Below are 21,001 nucleotides of genomic sequence, written 5' to 3' on the forward strand. Positions count from 1 at the left end.
AGCCTCTAAAACCTTGATGAAGGGGGTGTTATATGATTGTATGCCTTCGCTGTAAGAGCTTCAGGAAACACTGGTATCGAGATTTTTAGTTTTTAGTTGCATCCTTGTCTGTGTGCATATATAAATGCAAATATAAAATGATGTCATTTCTATTTTCATTGCCCTTGCTTATTAAGGTTATGGACAGATTCTATGGGACCCCTTCGACTTGTTGTAGTTTAGGGCCTCAGCACATCTTAATAATAATAATAATAAAATAATAATACTTTATACCCTGCCCATCTGGCGGGGTTTCCTCAGCCACTGTGGGCAGCTCCCAACAGAATATTAAAAACACGATAAAACATAAATCTGGCCCTGGCTGCATGGTGGGTAGCTGTGCCAATTCTTTCTCTTATCTCATGCCTGAATCATTCTGATGGTGTGGAAAGCGATGCATGGCCTCCTGCTTTGATATCTGAGGCAAGGCAAGGCAGTGACCCACTTGGGATCTCTCTAGCTCAGGGATCAGCAAACTTTTTCAGCAGGGGGCCGGTCCACTGATCCTCAGATCCTATGGGGGGCCGGAAAATATTTTGGGGAGAAAAACAAACAAATTCCTATGCCCCACAAATAACCCAGAGCTGTATTTTAAATAAAAGGACACATTCTACTCATGTAAAAACACGCTGATTCCTGGACCGTCCGCGGGCCGGATTGAGAAGGCGATTGGGCCGGATCCGGCCCCCGGGCCTTAGTTTGCCTACCCATGCTCTAGCTTAACCCCAGCATGGCAGCTCCCATGGGAAGAGCCTCACAGTTTTTGAGAGCAACACTGCAGCCTGAGGGAGCAAGCTGATGGGAGGTTGTAGAGGAGCACAGCTGCAAGCAGCGAGGGAGCTGAATCTCCGAATCGTGCCTCCATCTCGCTCACCCCTTTAAAACAGCAATGAAAACCCTTGCGTTTTAGTTGAATGTTTTCCAGATAAGCCCAACAGTGTAAAATGTATATAAAACACACAGAAAGGATCTCCTGAATCGGTGAGCTGTTATTACCTTTCTGCTTGTTCTAGAGCCCTCCCACCTCCTCAAAGCTGGGGAAGTGCTATCTAGGCTTTGGGAAGGGAGTATGGGGCATCAAATGTTGCTGAAAGACGCCATTGAGGGCTGCATGGGCTGCATGTAGGATTTTTCTTCCCTAGGTCAAGGGAGGAGAACCTGCAGCCCTCTGGATGTTGTTAGACTCCAACTCCCATCAGCCCCAGGTGTATGGCCAAAGGTCAAGGAGGAAGGGAGGTGTCGTCCACCAACATCAAGAGGACCACAGGCTCCCTAGTCCTTCCCTGGAGCCAGCTTACCTTCCTCCCCATCTCTTCACCCACACCTTCCAGACCTCATATTACGACTGGAGTTGCGGATGAAAGCACAACCCGCCATTTTGTACCATATAAACCAATCGAGAGCTCTGCTTAGGGCAGGTGTTATGTACTGAGCTGAATCCTAGAACAAAAGGATCCAGAATGCAGCAGTCTGATTGGCCTGCAGGAGCAGCCCGGAATTAGCCAATCACGCAGGGCCCACTGTGTAAATAATGTCTATATAGCTAGACGTTTTGGGGAAAGTTTCATTCATTGCTACTACGAGCTGAATAAATAGCATGAAATTCACACTCGATTCAGAGTATATTTCAGCAGGGTTCCTCAAACTTGGGTCTCCAGCTATTGTTGGACTACAACCCCCATCACCCCCAGCTAGCATGACCAGTGGTCAGGGATGATGGGAATTGTAGTCCAACAACAGCTGGGAATCCCTGGCTTAGGGGATGCCCCCCCCTGCCCAATCTGTTCACAGCTGGGAAAGCCCCCCCCCCCAATCTCCAGCCTAGTCCTGGAACATATGTGGTAATGGGATGGGTAGTGATTTGAAGGAGCTGAAAGCCAGTTGGGGTGGTGAGGGCCAAGGGTTAGAGTTGTGGTTGATAGCCCAGATTTTTTGATTCTCTGGTAAGAGGATACAGTAGTATCTTCTTATTGACAAGGGAGAGTATTCCCAAGCCCGCACATAAGGGGTGGGTTAAAACTGCTCAGACTTCTCGTATTTTTGAGTTACTACGCCAGATGTTATTGCCCTTCTTTTTGACGGCTCTCCTGTCACTCCCCTTAACTGACTGGCAACAGAAAACTGTTGTCATGGCAGCCAAACCTGTATTGGGCCTTGGCAACGTGCAATGAGGTATGTGGTAAATTTTGTGCAGAAGGCCCACACCCCTCCTTTGGAAGCGATTCATCCATTTTCTCCCTTAGTGAAAACCAACACATATGTGTGTGTTTTTCTTGGAGGGAGGGGATTCCAGATGTTTCTTGCCTGAAGCAGTGGAGCTGCTTTGGTTGTGGAGATTCCTTTTCCCAGCTGCCTTTTTTGAGGTTATTATCACGACGTTACCTGTTTAAATCTTTTTTTTTAAAGGATGGTTTATTTATTACAACCAAGGTTTCTCAAGCGGCTGGCAGGGTTCACACTAACATGTATGTGATGATTCAGTGCACCATATAGTTTAATAAGCCATGGTTTAGCATTATGTGCAAATCAGGCCTGTGTGGTGGAGTGCAAATTGTAAAATGTGCTTCTTTTGGTATGTTTGCCTGACACTACCTTCATTTTCCCTGAGTACCAGAGAAAAGCTATCCTTCTCTACTTTGAACCCTTTTTGAGATGAAAGGTTTTCTAGTTCTTTTCTCTGCTGCTTTTATTTTCTGGTTTCGTTGCTGTTCTTGTACTTCCTTCATTGTATTTTATTGTTTTTACCATTGTTGTAAACTGCAGTAAAGCTGGGGGCAAAATAATTAAAGCCGGCGGCAAAATAAATATCCCTTCAACTCAAATTGGAAAATAATAATAATTATTTTCTTGTTTATTTACTCAGTGTATATGCTCTGGGTGGCTAACAATGGAAGTAAAGCATACATTAAAAAGGCAAGGCAAAAAATATATCTAAAAACAGCGTAAAAACAGCAGCAGATTATCAAACAAAAGTAGAAGCAAAGACAAACTTCAGAAATATCAAAAGATCTATTATTTTATTATTTATTACATTTATATACCATTTTTATCTCACAAGGATCTCAAAGTGGTGTACATGGTTCTCCCCATTTCATTCTCACAACAACCCTGTGAGGTAGGTTAGGCTAAGAGATGGTGACTGGCCCAAGGTCACCCAGTGAACTTCATGACTGAGTAGAGACCTGGTGTCCCAGGTCCTAGTCCAATCCTATAATTTACTAGATAATTTCAAGATTTAAAAGCCTGAGAAAATAAAAAAGGTATTCACCTAGTACCAGAAGGTAAAGGTAAAAAGGTAAAGGATCCCTGGACGGTTAAGTCCAGTCAAAGGCGACTATGTGGTGCAACGCTCATCTCGCTTTCAGGCCGAGGGAGCTGGTGTTTGTCCACAGACAGCTTTCCGGGTCATTTAGCCAGCATGACTAAACTGCTTCTGGCGCAACAGAACACCTTGACGGAAGCCAGAGAGCACAGAAACGCTGTTTACCTTCCAGCCGCAGTGGTACCTATTTATCTACCTGCACTGGTGGCTTCCAAACTGCTTGGTCGGCAGGAGCTGGAACAAAGCAACAGGAGCTCACCCTGTTGCGCACATTCAAACTGCCAGTTCCAGAACGACTAAAGCGAAGGTGACAAGCAAGGATCCTATAGGGAGCGTTATCCATAACTGCGGTGCCACCACAGAGAAGACCCATCTTTCTTTCACACCTCCTCAAGTTCTTCATTTATAGCAAGGGAACATAGGGAACACAAGGCTTCTCCTAGAACTCGCACCAAACCTTTGCTGTCTGTTTGGCCAGGTCTCAGCCAAATACACAATGACACTCACCTTTGTCATTGTGATGTCAGCCTTTTGCCAGGTAAAACTGCGATACTAGTGGAGGATATTCCAAGTCCCCAGAATGCAGTCCACCACCTAGTGCTGTTTTGTGCCATTTTAACTAGTGGCACAATACCTTTCTGCCTTTTATGTGTAAGCCACCTTGAGTCCCTGTTGGAGGGGTGGGGGTAGAAGGCAGGGTATAAATAATAATTGTCAATGTATAAATTTGAGGGGTTTTCAGTACAGATTTAAAGGGATGTGTTCATCCTCTCATTCTCTCTCTTCTCTTAGCCAACAAGCTAGCACCCTCCCAAGATGGCGGAGGCTCACCAGGCTGTGGCGTTCCAATTCACGGTCTCTCCAGAGGGTATCGACCTACAGCTGAGCCATGCAGCCCTCAAGGAGGTTTACCTCTCAGGCCTGCGGTCCTGGAAGAAGAAATTCAACCAGTTGCGGGTAAGATAGGGATAACGAGTGTTATGTACTGAAGTTTTCACCCTAGGCCAGCAGGGGGATACTGTAGATAGTTCAGGTCCACATATGCAAATAAGGGATCGAAAGTGACGTTCAGTGATTGGATAGTTACAGAAAGTTGTTACAGTTACGTTGTACTGGAGCTCTATATAAGCAGGCTGGCTGAACCCTTCAGTTCAGTTCTGTTCTGTTCTGTGAATAAACAAGAGCTGTTTGAAGAATCGCTGTGTCCTCTGATGTGTTCACCCACATCTTAACAACAAGCACTTGCTCAAAGTGCTCTGGAATTAATTTGTATCTGAGGGATAGCTCCATTGGTAGAGCATGAGACGGTCACAGGTTCCGGCCCCATGTTGGGCAAAAAGATTCCTGTATTGCAGTGGGTTGGACTACATGACTCTCTTGGTTCCTTCCAACTCTGCAATTCTACGATTCGGTGACATTCAATGTCTTGAGAGCCCAGCTCTTAGTTTACTCTTGGGAACCCAACCTTTCCACGTTGGAGCCTTAGGAAGAATTAAACTGTAATCTAGGGAAGCCAAGGCAGTTGGAGTCCTGGGTTGGGCCTGAGAGTAAGGCCTCCCAGGTTATCAGAAAGGACTTGAGTCCAGTAGGTTCAGGGTATGGTGCGAATGAAAGTTTGTTTGGCCAAATCAGAACAGGCGGTCCTGGGAGCCATTTTAGAACTAACCCTCAAGTCAAGGCTTTAACAAAGAGTGGAGAGTGCCCAAGTGCCCCCCACCCAAAGAGATCACGGTGCTTGTTCTTCAATAATTAAGGTTCAATAACATTGACAGCCTGTTTCTTTTTAGTCAATAATCCATAAATTTATTGGGTATCCTTGTGAAGATGCTGTCTCCATTTCTATTATGGAGGGACAATGACATACAGGGTTGTTGTAAGGATAAAAGAGAGCTATGAATTAGGAGGTCCTTGTTAAAATCGCATCTCCATCATGAACTCAGCAGGTGATCTAAGCAGTTCAGTTACCTGATTTGAACATCATACTAAACCACAATTTAGTTTGTTTCCCTCCCAGTACAGCAAAGACAGAAGCTGGTACTAATGAGCAGCTTGCTTGTACTTGTTAAGACTATGGTTTGTTCCTAACTATGGTTTAATGTGAAGGACATGCAAACAGAGCCCTTGTGTAAAAAAATGTTTGATGCTGAGATGTAGCTTAGAAATTGGGGGTGGGTTGCTCGGAGCAAAAATGAGAGAGCCAGCTTATAAAATGTTGGGACCTGTTTAATTTGTTATAAGCAACAGGCACCATTAATCAGCATCCAACAGTTCAAAGCACATCCAATCCAGCTTACATTCTGAGAAAACAATGTGTTGGTTGATTTTTAAGGCTGAAATACCTATGTTGTCAAGTATAGCCTTCCTGCTCTCCACAAATCCATACTGCTTCTTCAAGAAAAAGTGCACACCAGCAGTTTTGCCAAGTGTTTGAGGGAAAGGAAGTGAGTGGGCAGTTTAGGGAACTGGGCAAAGTTCAGTCCCTGTACCATATTTTCCAAAGAAAGGGCAATGTGCCTTCAAAACTACAGAAGATTTGACTCATGATGATAGCAGCAATCTGTTCACATTCATCTTTTTGTGACCTCCCTTAACAGAACAGTTTTGTGACTGGGGTGTATCCTGCCAGCCCATCCAGTTGGCTGTTCATGGTTACTGCCATCTTAGTAACCCAGTACTCTCGACTTGACCCCTCCATGGGCATGATTGGAAAGATCAAGGAACACCTGCCAGTCAGGTATGGAGATGGGAAATGGGAAGGGAGAAGGGTGGGAGTTGCGGATGAATCAATGAGGGGGAAGGAGACTAAAACTAAGGCCTGGTTTTCATACATTCTGTGAAATAATGGTTTCCTGCTACGAGAACATGCAGCAGCACATCTCAGGCTCGTGTGAATTCTCCAACCCCTCTTGTCACCTTTCAAGCCAATGAGGAGGAAATGGGAAGCCTTTGCTTTTAGACAAACCCTTGTTTATGGTGGCCTCTGAAGTTACGAGAACTGTGGTTTGTTCACACTTACAAGAACTACTCAGAATCAAACTGTGGACTCACTTCCCATCTTGTCCTGAAAACATTGTTTAAACAAACTACATTTCTCTGTGTTTAGACATGATGGGGTACTATGGTTTGTTTAAAATTGGAAGTAGGTGCTTCCAAACTCCTTTTCCTGGAGAATGAGAGAGGAAGACTGGGGAGCCTACAAATTCGAGGCTTGCTGTGGCTTATTCACATAGTGGGAAATCATGGTTCCATGTTATTTTAAATGGTTTTCTTGGAGAGTTGCTTCAAAACCACTCTCAAACACAGTCCAGGGATGTGTCCGTATCAAACACATTGGGGAGAGTGCATTTTGTTGATTCTGGAAGTTGTCCTCAGGTCAGAAACACTTGGGTACTGCCAGGGTCCTTTTGGCCAGAGGTGTTGTGGTTGGGAGACAATTTTCTAGTGACAAAAGAGTCCTCTTGAGGTGTTCAGTGTGAACACGTGAAGGGATTTTTATGCCTGAATAGGATCACCCCACATGTTCCAGCCATGGTACCATGGAATCAGCCTCAAGCCTAAAGAGGGCCTGACTCATGTAAGGATGTATGCACCTAGGGTTCCCTTTAAGGGGATAACATCTCTGATTGGCAGCAGGCTTTGGAAAGTACATTACTTCATGGCCCCTTGCTTGGATGACTTTAGAAACACATATGGAGGATAGTTCTGTCTTGCATTAACATGATGGAATATCCATATTCACAGAGAGGGGGCATTTGATTGGCGGCTTTTGGAGAGAGATGACTTGCCGAGACAGACCTTGAGTTTAAAACAGCAAGTCCACATTTTAAACCCTTAAGCGTTTGTGTGCATGTGTGTTAGTTTGGAGACATCAGACTAGAAGACAGAATTAGGTTTTCTTCTCTTGGGAAATCGATTGTTTTAATTTTAAGGCCTGTACGTTTTTCTCCCTCTCCCTCTCTCTTCCTCCCCTTCCCCACCATGTTGTCCTCAGTGACTACCTGTCAGATCAAGGCCTGACAGTCCTCAGTGCCCTGGCTTTTTCCACAGGGCTATGGCTGGCCCTCATCGTGACCATGCGTAGCATTCTCAAGATGTTGCTGTGCTACCATGGCTGGATCTTTGAGGAGCACGGCAAGATGTCCAACACCACCAAAATCTGGCTGGTATGTATCGCAGAAGAAGGTGCACTATTGGGAAACAGGCTGAGAGAAGGGAGCCTGCTGCGTAGGGCTGGGCGATATCTGGTTTTCAACATTGTGGTAGATCACCAGCTAAACCGATATGTCACAGTGTACGAAAAAAGGATGGAGCTATGTAGAGGCATTGGCTGGCTTCATGGTTTTTCCTGCATCATGACTTCTGCCTGCTCGGTGTAGTGGTTAAGAGCGGTGGACTTGTAATCTGGTGAACCGGGTTCGCTTCCTTGCTCCTCCACATGCAGCTGCTGGGTGACTTTGGGCCAGTCACACTTCTCTGAAGTCTCTCAGCCTCACTCACCTCACAGAGTGTTTGTTGCGCGGGAGGAAGTGAAAGGAGATTGGTAGCCACTTTGAGGCTCCTTAAGGGGAGTAAAAGGTGGGATATCAAGTTCAAACTCCTCCTCCTCTTCTTCTTCTTATAATAATAATAATAATAATGATAATAATAATTTATTATTTATACCCCGCCCATCTGGCTGAGTTTCCCCAGCCACTCTGAGCGGCTCCCAATCAAGTGTTAAAAACAGTACAGCATTATATATTAAAAACTTCCCTGAACAGGGCTGCCTTCAGATGTCTTTTAAAGATAGGATAGCTGCTTATTTCCTTCACATCTGAAGGGAGGGCGTTCCACAGGGTGGGCGCCACTACCGAGAAGGCCCTCTGTCTGGTTCTTATTTTTCTTCTTCTTTTCACTGTTCCCTTCAGGAGGCAGGGGAGAGCTGACCCAGGGCTGCAGGAATCGAGAGAAGCATTTGCTGGCTTCACTGTTTTCCCCACATTGTGATTTTTGCATTGCACACACACGCACATATCATGATTCGCGATATATTACCAGGTCAAAAATTATGAAACCGATATCACGATACGGACTTCAAACTGGCTTTGGATGATATACCGCTATATCGCCCAGCCCTAATGTTGTGGGATAGAATCAGACAGTAGCAGCTGGGTTCAAGCTGGTTTTGTGCTATGGGGAATCGAAATGGGGCTGAAGGAGACTTATGCCGGAGGCATTTAGAAAGGGTTGCCTGAAGCCTTGGAGAGCCACTGTCAGTGTAGACAGTACTGGGCTGGATGCACCCAATGATCTGAATCTGTAGAAGGCATCTTCCTATGTGCTTGTGTCACCATGGTGATCTGCACCAGTAAACCACATATGGCCACATTGCCCTCTGGGTATTCTGGAATATGTTAGTCTGGGATGGGCAAGAAGTTGTGTGTAGTTTGTACAAGGTGTAACCAGAAAGTTCGGTGAATGGTCACAGAAACCGGACATCGAGAAATATTCGAACATGCATACATTACAGGCCTTCAAGGTAGGCCCCCTCTGATACAATGCAATGTTGACAACATTCGTAGAATGGTTGGAAACTTCTGGAGAAGTCCTCTTTTCGTACTGCTTTCACTTCCCTCGTCACAGCAGCATGGACATGTGAAATGTTTGAAAATCTGTGCCCTTTCATTGCAGATTTCAGTTTTGGAAAAAGAAATAAATCTGGCAGGGCCAGATATGGAGGGTGGGACAACTCAGTAACCTCAGTAACGATTTCAAGTGGAATATGCAGTTCTTCCGCCATCATTCGGACGGACAAACGCTGATCCCACATCAATAACTCACGACTCTGTTGACATTTGCTGCCGTTCTGCTCATTGACGGTCTGCCAGACTGAGGGTCATCTTCGATGGTTTGCCGCCCTTCACAGAAACACCTTAAACAACTCATACACTGTCTTTCGCGTTACAGCTTCATCTCTGTACACAACTGAGAGCATTTCATGGGTTTCCGATGCTGATTGTATGTTCGAATGTTTCTCGCTGTCCAATTAAAAGGTAAAGGGACCCCTGACCATTACGTCCAGTAGTGACCGACTCTGGGGTTGCGGCGCTCATCTCGCTTTATTGGCCGAGGGAGCTGGCGTACAGCTTCCGGGTCATGTGGCCAGCATGACTAAGCCGCTTCTGGCGAACCAGAGCAGCACACGGAAACACCATTTACCTTCCCGCCAGAGCGGTACCTACTTATCTACTTGCACTCTGACATGCTTTTGAACTGCTAGGTTGGCAGGAGCAGGGACCGAGCAACGGGAGCTCAGCCCGTCGCGAGGATTCGTACCGCCGACCTTCTGATCAGCAAGTCCTAGGCTTTGTGGTTTAACCCACAGCGCCACCTGCTGTCCAATATCAGTGACCATTCACCGAACCTTCCGGTCACACCTTGTAGTATAGAAGGGGCTGGGGCTAGAGTCTGCCAGTGGGGCTGGAAAATCCTCACCACTAATGGGCACAGAGGTCAGAAAACCAGGATGGTGGTGGCTGGTAAACAGGGCCAGAGAGGCATGAGAGGGGCTTGATTCATGCACTCAAAGGACATCTGTATACATCATGGGTGGAGAGGCTGCATGCATCAGCCCCACTCCTAAAGTCTCTGTCTCTACTAGCTCCACCCTTCATGCATGGAGTGGGGCGGTTTCAAGGAGGATTCTAAGCGTTTTTTCCTGGGTGGCAGCGAGAGAGGCAGCACCATGAAGGCTCTGGGCACCCGGAGGGAGTACAAAGTTGTTGGGAAATGCCTCCCCACTCCTAAGTGCCCAATACCACTTCTCTATCGTATGCGCATCTTTGCTCCTAATCATGTTGTTGCGAAGTCCCATTTCTGGTACAGTGGTACCTCGGGTTACATACGCTTCAGGTTACTGACTCCGCTAACCCAGAAATATTGCTTCAAGTTAAGAACTTTGCTTCAGGATAAGAACAGAAATCGGGCTCTGGCAGTGTGGCAGCAGTGGGAGGCCCCATTAGCTAAAGTGGTGCTTCAGGTTAAGAACAGTTTCAGCTTAAGAACGGACCTCTGGAACGAATTAAGTACTTAACCTGAGGTACCACTGTACTTTGTCTCTTAGCTGAAGAAGATGAAGAAATCTTCTGGGGAAATTGTGTACTGTGGACAGGTTTTTGAGAAGGCTCCATTGAAGGTGGAAAATTTTTGTATCTGGCTGTGCTATGATGCCTGTAGCGGAACTCATAACACGAGCTGTTACACGGTGCTATCGCGATACAGGAGCCCATCACAGAGCTCATGCTCACTCAGTTCAGATCATGAAGGTTGAAGAGATCGCTGCTAGCAAGTGCAGCAGGCCAGCTGTCAAACAGTTCCATGATTCCCAAATCAAGTTCCCTCTGCCAAAATCAAGTTCCCTCTGCCAAAATCAAGTTCCCTCTGCCATGATTCCAAAATCAAGTTCTCTCTGTTGTCAACATAAGCCACGCTTCACCACCAAGAGACCAAACACGTTCTTCTAAATGCAGACTTGGTTCATTTGCTCTGAGTTTCAATAAAGTTCTTTTGGGGAAGGAAAAAAAAAAAAGGAGGATTCTAAGCATTCTCCGCTGAGTGCATTTAGGTCCTGATAGTAGGGAGAATTCTAATTATGTTCACCTGAGTGATCAAAGAATCCTCTTTCAGACTTTGTGGCTCCACATTTCCCCCCTTTTCCCTCTTTTTTAATCTCACCCAATTTTCCCAAGGAAACTCAAGGACACTCACAAATCCGTAACACAGTAGGATAAAGTTCATTCTTTCTCTCCACCCCCCCCCCCCCATCACAGGCTTTGGTGAAAATCTTTGCTGGGCGGAAACCTATGCTATACAGCTACCAAGCCTCGCTGCCTCGCTTGCCTGTTCCAGCCCTCAAGGACACCATGCAGAGGGTGAGTCTGGTTTTGTTTCCCCTTTCCTGCTGTGATTCGAGGATGCAAAAAAATTTAGTATCTGCCGCTGCTTTCCTAGCACATCAGGCTGAAAGTGGAGGATTGAACGTTTGGATCAGGCACCCCCAAACCCGGCCCTCTAGATGTTTTGGGACTACAACTCCCATCATCCCTAGCTAACAGGTCCAGTGGTCAGGGATGATGGGAATTGTAGTCCCAAAACATCTGGAGGGCTGAGTTTGCGGGTGCCTGGTTTGGGTGCTTTCTGATATGAAGCCTCTGCATTCCTTTTCCCTCTCTCTGAATGGCCGCACATTCTTTTTTTTCTTTTTAAATAATTTTTATTCATTTTAAAACATATTAATTGTCATACATACCACAAAGTTTCACATCCTATACAATCTTTTTGGACTTCCATCAGCACCTCTGATGATCCCCCATTTTTATCATTTCTTCTGCATTTCTTAAATTCATATTGCCTTTAATTATCTTAACTAATGTCTTCCTTTTTATCCAATTATGCAATAATTCAAAACTTCTTGCAAACCTACAAATGTAATCTGGTCATCACAATTACTTTTCAAATAGTCCGTAAATTTACACCAATCTTCTGTGAATCTCTGGTCCTGCAGGTTTCGAATTCTTCCTGTTAGTTTGTCTAATTCTGCATAGTCCATCAATTTCATCCTCCAATCTTCTTTCGAATGGCCGCACATTCACGGGGACCTTGGTTTTCAGTTCTGCGGGGTTTTCCTGTCTAAAGGGGCTTTGCAGGGGATTGCCCAAGAGCAGGCAACACACAACAGCCGTTGTTCTCTCTAGAATGTGAGGCTGTGATCAAGAGCAATTGCAGAACCCATACCGAACACAGCCTCCTTCTAATCCCATAATTCTCTTGCCCCACTAGTTTCTCGAGTCCGTACGACCCCTGAAAACAGATGCAGAGTTCCAGCGGATGGCGGGTCTCGCCCGTGACTTTGAACGGACCCTGGGCCCACGCTTGCAGTGGTACCTGAAACTTAAGTCTTGGTGGGCATCTAACTATGTGAGTGGCCCCTAAAATGGAATTTCAGGGTGGGGCGGAGTGGTGGCAGCTCCTTCAGCTGTGTTGTGCTGCCCATGGAGAACGTGTGGGTCTTTTTAATTCTCCTTTTCGAACCTCATACCTTGCCCAGGTGAGCGACTGGTGGGAAGAGTACGTCTATCTCCGTAGCCGAGGTCCCCTGATGGTAAATAGCAACTATTATGGCATGGTGAGTTTCAAGACACTGGGAGAAGAATGTTTTTGGGTGGGGAGGGGAGGGGTGCCTCTCTTTAGTCTCTGCTGACACACACACACACCCTTTCTGCGTACCATTTTTTTTAAAAAAAATATTTATTTATTTGGTTTTTCAGATTAAAATTTTACAGTCCAGCATGCAACATAAAAACAAAATTCCAAGGAATCTCTTGGGCTTCCCTCTTGCCCTTTGTGGGCCCCATTGTTAATCATTTCCTCCTGCATCTTTTATAATAATCCAAATCTTTTATCTCTCCATTGTCTCCAAAATTCACCATTAAACTACAGTGGTACCTCGGGTTACAGACGCTTCAGGTTACAGACTCCGCCAACCCAGAAATAGTACCTTGGATTAAGAACTTTGCTTCAGGATGAGAACAGAAATCACGCAGCATCGGTGCGGCGGCAGGCCCCATTAGCTAAAGTGGTACCTCAGGTTAAGAACAGTTTCAGGTTAAGAACGAACCTCCAGAACGAATTAAGTTCTTAACCAGAGGTACCACTGTACAAGTGATATTCCAATCCTACTAATGATTTTAACTGTTTACAATGGTCTTTAAGATAAATTACAAATTCCCCCCATTCATTATTAAAATTTTGGTCTTCCTGATTTCTGATTCTTCCGGTCATTTTAGCCATTCCGGCATAATCCGTCAATTTGATCTGCCATTCTTCTTTGGTCGGGACTTATTTCCATCTCTGGGCCAATAACATCCACACAGACAGACATAAATAATTTTTTTTGCTCCATTGAGATTTCAGCACCTCGAATTCCTAAAGGAAAGGCTTCGGGTTTTTAAGGTTATTTTAACCCCAACTCATTATATATCATTTCCCAAAATTCTTTTACTACCTTACGTTTCCACCACATATGATAAAAGGTGCCTTCTTTTTCCTTACATTTCCAGCATACATTTGACCCCGTTTTATTAATTTTTGCTAATTTACTGGGAGTTAAATACCAACGCTACATCATTTTCATAGAATTTTCTTTCAACGTATAACACACTGTGAATTTTAACTTTCTGCGTACCATTTTTTTTTTTTAAGGATTTCATTTACGTAACCCCAACTCCGATCCAGGCAGCTCGTGCTGGGAATCTCGTCTACGCCATGTTGCTGTACCGACGGAAACTCACTCGGGAAGAGATCAAACCGGTACGTGAGATCAAAGTATATGATGGGATGGGGGGGCACAGCCAGTAGGTAGTGTAAACTCCCTCTCCCTAAATGGGGAACTGGAAGTCAGATTGAGAAGTAGGAAGACTGGGGCTGCTGTCAACTTGTTGGGATGTGTGTGTGTGTTTGTGTGTGTAGGATAGAAGCATAGCAGATGCCTAGCTGGCTAGTGTAGCTGTATAAACTCAGACTACACCCAGACCTTTGAAGCACTCTTCTAGCACTGCAACAGTCATAGCCTCCTCCAAAGAATCTTGGGAACTGTAGTTTTTAAAGGGTGCTAAGAGTGGTTAGGAGAACCTCAACTAGCTACAGTTCCCAGGATGCTCTGGGGGAAGCTGTGGCCATTAAAGTGGTACAAGGGTGCTTTTATTGCTAGTGCGCTTTTTTAAACCACCCTTCCCCTGCATTAAATTGCACCTTACATTGCTTTGCAATGGAATGGAATGCAATTAGCTCCTTCTCATTGTTTTTCTCTTCCTGGACCAAAGCTGGTCCGAGCTTGTGAAAGGAGCAAGCAGGATCAAAGACAAGAACTTGGGGTGCGGCAATGTGTAGATATAGAATGTTCTGTTGGCTTTGTAAGATGGACTAAGGCTACTGGGCTGGCAAACACCAGTGTTGCTGGCTATGGCATAGCAACAGTTGCTCTTTATTTAATATTCTTGCATCCCACCCGTTTTTCAAGGAGCTCAGGATGGGATCCTGTGAGTTAAACTGAGCTGAGAGACAGTGACTTGCAAAAGGCACTGGGCATACAGTCCGTATGGGGTACCTTTCCAGCTTGGGGGCTCTAATGCCATTCTGGGCAGCCTCCCAAGGGCCGTATGTGATAGGTGGGCGGGGCCAGAAGCAAAAGTGGGCAGGACAACATATGCAAATTTTACCTTTGTGCACTAGACTTTGTTTCTGCACGCAGCACTCTCTATCCTTCGTCTGGACAAGCAAAAGGCATTAGAGTTGAAGGATGTGGTCTAACCAAGTCAAAACACTCAGGGGGGTGAAGCAGGGCCAGCAAGGAGTGTGGCCTGGGGAAAGTTCAGAGAGCGAGATAGTGTGTCCTGGAGGGCCACATTCAGCCCCGGGGCCTGTGCTTCCCCACCCCTGGGATAAAGGAATCCGTATTCCTACACCAGGCATAGGCAAACTCGTCCCTCCAGATGTTTTGGGACTACAACTCCCATCATCCCTAGCTAACAGGACCAGTGCTCAGGGATGATGGGAGTTGTAGTCCCAAAAAACATCTTGAGGGCTGAGTTTGCCTATGCCTGTCCTACACCATTGCCTCACCATAGACCTAATAGCAACTTTGAGGTCTAATCTTGATTGGCAGCATGGTGGGGGGCAGGGGAGGACAAAACACCCTCCCTCCAGCGCTCCTGATCTGGTGCAAAATGGAGCTCCGACAGCTGCCAAAAAGTAAAAACAAAACTTCAAGCGAAGCAGATTCCCTCCACCGTGAGTGTTTTGCGTTGACCCTTAAGTCCAGCCCTCTTCTCCACTGTGATTGCTTTGGTCTTTTGGAAGCAGGCAGCACAGAAACAGGGCAGAGAGGCTACTTGGTGAGGGCAGGGCTGGAGGTGACCAGCTTATACATGAACCCAAAGCTGCCAGTATTATGCCTGAGGTTTCCCACCTGGGTAGAGAGCAAGCTTTGCCCTAGGTGCTGTGTACAATGGTCTGCTTGCCAGTCATGCTACTAGAGCCAGTGTGGTGTAGTGGTTAAGAGCGGTAGTCTCGTAATCTGGGGAACCGGGTTCGCGTCTCCACTTCTCCACATGCAGCTGCTGGGTGACCTTGGGACAGTCACACTTCTCTGAAGTCTCTCAGCCCCACTCACCTCACAGAGTGTTTGTTGTGGGGGAGGAAGGGAAAGGAGATTGTTAGCTGCTTTGAGACTCCTCAGGGTAGTGATAAAGCGGGATATCAAATCCATTTGCAGTTTCCTCTTTCTTATTATCTGGCCTGGAATTCCCACATGTTTTATAATTCCAGCCCTCCTTTTAAGAAATGTATTTACGTCTGGATTTTTAATTTTTTGTTAAGTTCCCCAACCAAGCTAGGTTCACTGAGTGTCTTAAAAATAACCGCAGATCTCTTCCATGTTTGGTTCCCTAACCCCTGCATCTAAACCTGAGCTTGCCTCCCATCTGAAAACAGAACATCACCCCAAATTCCTTCATCCCCCTCTGTGCGGCCCAATGGGAACGTCTCTTCAATACCACCCGGTTGCCTGGGGTGGGGAAGGGTAAGTGAATCAGGGGGTATTATGAAACACTTCTCCCCCCCCCACCCACTGTAGGGCCTTTTGCAGGGTGAGTCTGCTTCATGGTGTCTCTTGGTGGGTTTTCTGACCTAGTCCAGGTCCTAACACCTTTTCCCAACACTTTGTATTTCTGGGATTTCAGAACTTCTTACTGGATTTTGAAGTTCTTTGGTCTGGCGGTCACTACAGTCTTTCTCTCGCTCCTTCTTACAGCAAGGATCTATTGCACCCTGTCTTGCCTGCAGCCTGTGGGTTACAAAATCAGGAATGGCAGCCTGGAATTTGCAATCTGAGCTTTGCCTACCCGGTTCAGTTCCGTGTCGGAAGGACTTTCAATGTTGCTCAAAGCTGATGGTTGCCCTCCTTATTTTTCTTTCTTTCTTCCCCAAGTCATTTGGCTGGCGCATCTCCTCCTCAATCTCTCTCTTTCTCTCTCTTCGCTTCCCATGCCTCTCCAGCTGATGATTCAAGGCGGCCTTCCCATGTGCTCAGCTCAGTACGAACGCATGTTTAATACAACCCGTGTCCCAGGCATGGAGGGAGGTAGGATGCTCTCGCAACCCTTGCTTCCCTTCCCTGACATCATCACCCCAAAGTATCCACACTCATTGTTACCTGTGGTGCTGAGAAGCACTCGCCTTTCCTATTTAACCCTCTCTGTAACCTTAACTGTTACAAGAAGGGATGCGGGTGGTGCTGTGGTCTAAACCACCGAGCCTCTTGGGCTTGCCGTTCAGAAGGTCAGCAGTTTGAATCCCCACGACGGGGTGAGCTCCCGTTGCTCTGGCCCAGCTCCTGCCAACCTAGCAGTTTGAAAGTATGCCGGTACAAGTAAATAAATAGGTACCACTGTGGCGGGAAGGTAAACAGTGTTTCTGTGCGCTCTGGCTTCGGTCACAGTGTTCCATTGCGCCAAAAGTGATTTAGCCCCATAGTCGCCTTTGACTGGATGTAACCATCCAGGGGTTCTTTACTTTACCTTTTACAAGGAGAAGGGAATTTAGTTAACCTCCCGGCAGGGGCATCCTGGGAATGGGAAAACAGATGCAGGGCAATGTCTTCCGTTGCCCACCTTCCGCCAAGCAGCAGAGGTGATTTCAAAGGGCAAGAATGTTCCACCTCTTTTAGGTTGCTCCGTCAGTAGAGCAGGAGACCCTCAATCTCAGGGTTGCGGGTTCGAGCCACACGTTGGGCAAAAAGATTCCTGCATTGCAGGGGGTTGGACTAGATTACCCTTGCGGTCCCTTCCAGCTCTACAATTCTATGGTTCTAAGTTGGGGAGAACTCTCCCAGGACTTTTGTGTAGGCAAAGTTGTAGAAGACAGAGTTGGTAGATGGGAGACCCGAGTCAGAATGGGTGGCACTGAAGCAGGTGGCATTGGAATAGATCACCGAGTGGAATTTTAGGGTGAAGGTGGAAGAATCTGGCCTGGGAATAGTCTGCCAACATTGGGTGCCAGGGTGGTGATTCTCTAATGCCGTCTAGAAACAGTAAAACGTAGATTAGCCAGATTAGGCTATGTTCTGCCTCGGCTGCCTAAGGCAGTAGGCCTCTCTGAATACCAGCCACTGGGAAATACAAGTGGGGAAAACACTGTTGCACTGGAGCCTGCCTTCTTCTGGGCTTCCCTTGGGCATCTGGTCAGCCATGGTGAGAGCAGATGGAAGGCCAGCAGTGGGCTACTGGCCTGACCCTGCAGGGCTCTTCTTATGCTATTAATGTCCCTCGGCAAACAAGGCTGTAGCTGGTGCCTCCCAAAGTGCCTGTACCCTCTGAGAGCAAATGCTGGAGGCTAGGCCTAAGGTCTCTGTGCCCATCCTTAAAATCTGTAATATTCTTACACAAAACTGGCACACTGGCTCCCTACGTCCCACGGTGATTGCTTTGACTGTCCCCCAAAATTGGGACGGGGGACAAGCAGACAGATCGGCTCCTTATCTGCGGTTGTTACTTTACTAATTTATGAAATTTGCATACCGCCCTTCATCAAGAGATCTCAGAATAAAATACAAGATCAAACACAAGTAAATAATTAAACCGAAACAACAAAACAATCACCCTTGCCTCCTTTCCCACAGACACATTAAAAAGGGCTGTAGAATATTAATCAGCCAAGGGCCTGGTTGAAAAGGAACATTTTCGCCTGGTGCCTAAAAGTACTGTTATTGTTATTGTTATTGTTATTGTTATTATTAATGGGGGCAACCCACTTGAAGGAAGTTTACACCCAAGGAGGCTTGGGGGCCAGGCGGTGCTTTGCAGGAACTCGAATGGGAACAGTCTTTGGGAAGGGGGACGTACGATATGTGATGGTTCAAAACCATTTTTTTTTTTTATACAGGGGTTTTTAACACCCAGGTGGCTTCATTTGTGGCATTAAATCAAATGGGCAACCAGGATTTGCAAAGAGGAAACCAGGCACCAGCTTCAGCCTTGTCTTGATTGTGTGGGGCACCCCACACCATCGCACCCTCACCTTAGAGTGCTCCTATACTACTTTAATAATATGGCTTCTCTCCCCCCCCCCAAGATATCCTGGGAACTGTGGCTGGTTAAGGGTGCTGGGAGGGGTCTCCCTAAGTGTATGGCATGGATGGTCCTCTGGGAATCTGATCTGAGGCTGCAGATCTCTCCTGACGTGATGCTCCTCGCTCCATAGACACCATCCAGCACCTGAGGGATAGCAAGCACATTGCAGTGTACCATGCTGGCCGCTTCTTCCGGGTCTGGCTATACCACAACGGGAGGCTGATGCGCCCACGCGAACTTCAGGCACAGTTTCAGCAGATCCTAGATGACCCCACGCCTCCTCTGCCTGGCGAGGAAAAACTGGGTGCCCTGACTGCAGCTGACAGGTGAGCCTAAACTCCCTTCACTTGACTCTGATCACACAAGACTTTGGTCAACCCAAGTGATTTGGGGTGGGTGGGAACTTGAGACATACTCAGCCTTCCCTGATATTCCTCTGCACTACCCTGTTAATAAGGGACGCGGGTGGCGCTGTGGGTCAAACCACAGAGCCTAGGACTTGCCGATCAGAAGGTCGGCGGTTCGAATCCCCGCGATGGGGTGAGCTCCCGTTGCTCGGTCCCTGCTCCTGCCAACCTAGCAGTTCGAAAGCACGTCAAAGTACAAGTAGATAAATAGTTACCGCTCCGGCGGGAAGGTAAACCGTGCGCTGCTCTGGTTCGCCAGAAGCGGCTTAGTCATGTTGGCCACATGACCCGGAAGCTGTACGCTGGCTCCCTCAGCCAATAAAGCGAGATGAGCGCCGCAACCCCACAGTCGATCACGACTGGACCTAATGATCAGGGGTCCCTTTACCTTTACCCTGTTAATGTCTACAGTTAAAAGTGTTGTTGACCTATAAACAGCTCAGGACCACAATACTTCAAGGACCGTCTCTCCCCATATGAACCTACCCGGACCCTGAGATCAGCTTCTGAGGCCCTTCTTCGTGCGCCTCTTCCACAAGTGGAGTGTGGCAACACAAGAATGGGCCTTTTCTGTGGTCGCTCCATTTGTGGGATGCTCTGACCAGGGAGCCTCCCCTAGGCATCCGGCAAAAACGTTTCTCTTCAACCAGGAGTTTGGCTGATTAACATTCTATGACTTTTTAAGTGTTTTTAGGGGACGGGATTATTGGTTTGTTTTTGTTTTATTGTGTATTTTGTAGTCTCGTTTTCTATTTTTCTGTTGTGAAGGACGATAAACAAATGATAATAATAATAATAATAATAATAATAATAATAATAATACTACTACAGTGGTACCTTGGGTTACATACGCTTCAGGTTACATACGCTTCAGGTTACAGACTCCGCTAACCCAGAAATAGTGCTTCAGATTAAGAACTTTGCTTCAGGATGAGAACAGAAATCGTTCTGCAGCGGCGTGGCAGCAGTGGGAGGCCCCATTAGCTTCAGGTTAAGAACAGTTTCAGGTTAAGAACGGACATTCAGAACGAATTAAGTATTTAGCCCGTGGTACCACTGTAAAATGGGACACGGGTGGCGCTGTAGGTAAAACCTCAGTGCCTAGGACTTGCCGATCGTCAGGTCGGCGGTTCGAATCCCTGAGGCGGGGTGCGCTCCCATTGCTCGGTCCCAGTGCTTGCCCACCTAGCAGTTCGAAAGCACGCCTAAGTGCAAGTAGATAAATAGGTACCGCTTTATAGCGGGACGGTAAACTGCGTTTCCGTGTGCTGCGCTGGTGCTGGCTTGCCAGAGCAGCTTCGTCACGCTGGCCACATGACCCGGAAGTGTCTCCGGACAGCGCTGGCCCCCGGCCTCTTAAGTGAGATGGGCGCACAACCCTAGAGTCGGACACGATTGGCCCGTACGGCCAGGGGTACCTTTACCTTTACCTCTACCACTGTAATAATAATAATAATAATAATAATAATAATAATAATAATAATAATAATGATTAATGGGCCACCTGTTGCCCAGATGTTTGAGTCCAATCAGGAATAAGGAAAAAACTTTTAACTACCCATATGTTTCCAAGCCAAACTTAGGGCCTTTATATTAATTTACAAATCCTGTAACATATTGGGTCCTGCATACATTCAGCTTGATCGTTGAGATCTCCTGGTGGAATACTGTTACTTTATTCAATGAGTTTAACGAAATGCTGCAGACTTTGGGTAGGGGGAAAGAGAGGATGGAGATAGAGTGGTTTTTAGATTCCAGGTGACGGGCAATTATTTTCCGCCTGCTGCCATCAAGCCAGTCAGTTATCCACCCAAACTGGCAATCCCGTGACAGGCAGAGACCTCCCCAAGTCATGGTTCCCTTAACTTTTTGCAGAGACCCCTGGGCCCGGGCCCGCCAAACCTACTTCCGGTCTGGGGTGAATGAGCAGTCACTGAGCATAGTGGAGAAAGCTGCCTTCTTCGTCACCCTGGACACCAGCGAGCAGGGGCTGCAGGGACCCAACCCAAGTCAGGCGCTGGATGCCTACTCAAAGTCCCTTTTGCACGGGCGCTGCTGTGACAGGTGGG

At 46.8% G+C, this 21,001-nt stretch overlaps 1 protein-coding gene across 6 annotated transcripts in view; it reads left to right on the plus strand.

Annotated features, from left to right (window-relative positions):
• Positions 1 to 21,001, plus strand: part of CPT1C (carnitine palmitoyltransferase 1C) — a 52,064-nt gene that overhangs the window by 18,203 nt on the left and 12,860 nt on the right. For 4 of the 6 annotated variants that reach the window (XM_081837809.1, XM_081837811.1, XM_081837807.1 and 1 more), the window contains 10 exons: positions 4,154 to 4,318; positions 5,956 to 6,095; positions 7,353 to 7,524; positions 11,170 to 11,271; positions 12,179 to 12,316; positions 12,447 to 12,524; positions 13,601 to 13,708; positions 15,890 to 15,977; positions 18,656 to 18,851; positions 20,808 to 20,996. In XM_081837809.1, coding sequence (XP_081693935.1) covers positions 4,178 to 4,318; positions 5,956 to 6,095; positions 7,353 to 7,524; positions 11,170 to 11,271; positions 12,179 to 12,316; positions 12,447 to 12,524; positions 13,601 to 13,708; positions 15,890 to 15,977; positions 18,656 to 18,851; positions 20,808 to 20,996 — 1,352 coding nt within the window. In that variant the 5' untranslated portion in view covers positions 4,154 to 4,177. Of the gene's footprint in view, positions 1 to 3,886; positions 4,013 to 4,153; positions 4,319 to 5,955; positions 6,096 to 7,352; positions 7,525 to 11,169; positions 11,272 to 12,178; positions 12,317 to 12,446; positions 12,525 to 13,600; positions 13,709 to 15,889; positions 15,978 to 16,453; positions 16,539 to 18,655; positions 18,852 to 20,807; positions 20,997 to 21,001 lie in introns of those variants that run through there. The other 2 variants (XM_081837808.1, XM_081837812.1) reach the window with 2 other exon arrangements.

This window comes from Podarcis erhardii (genome assembly GCF_964252035.2).
Source record: "Podarcis erhardii genome assembly, chromosome: 13".
Classification (NCBI taxonomy): Eukaryota; Metazoa; Chordata; class Lepidosauria; order Squamata; family Lacertidae; genus Podarcis; species Podarcis erhardii.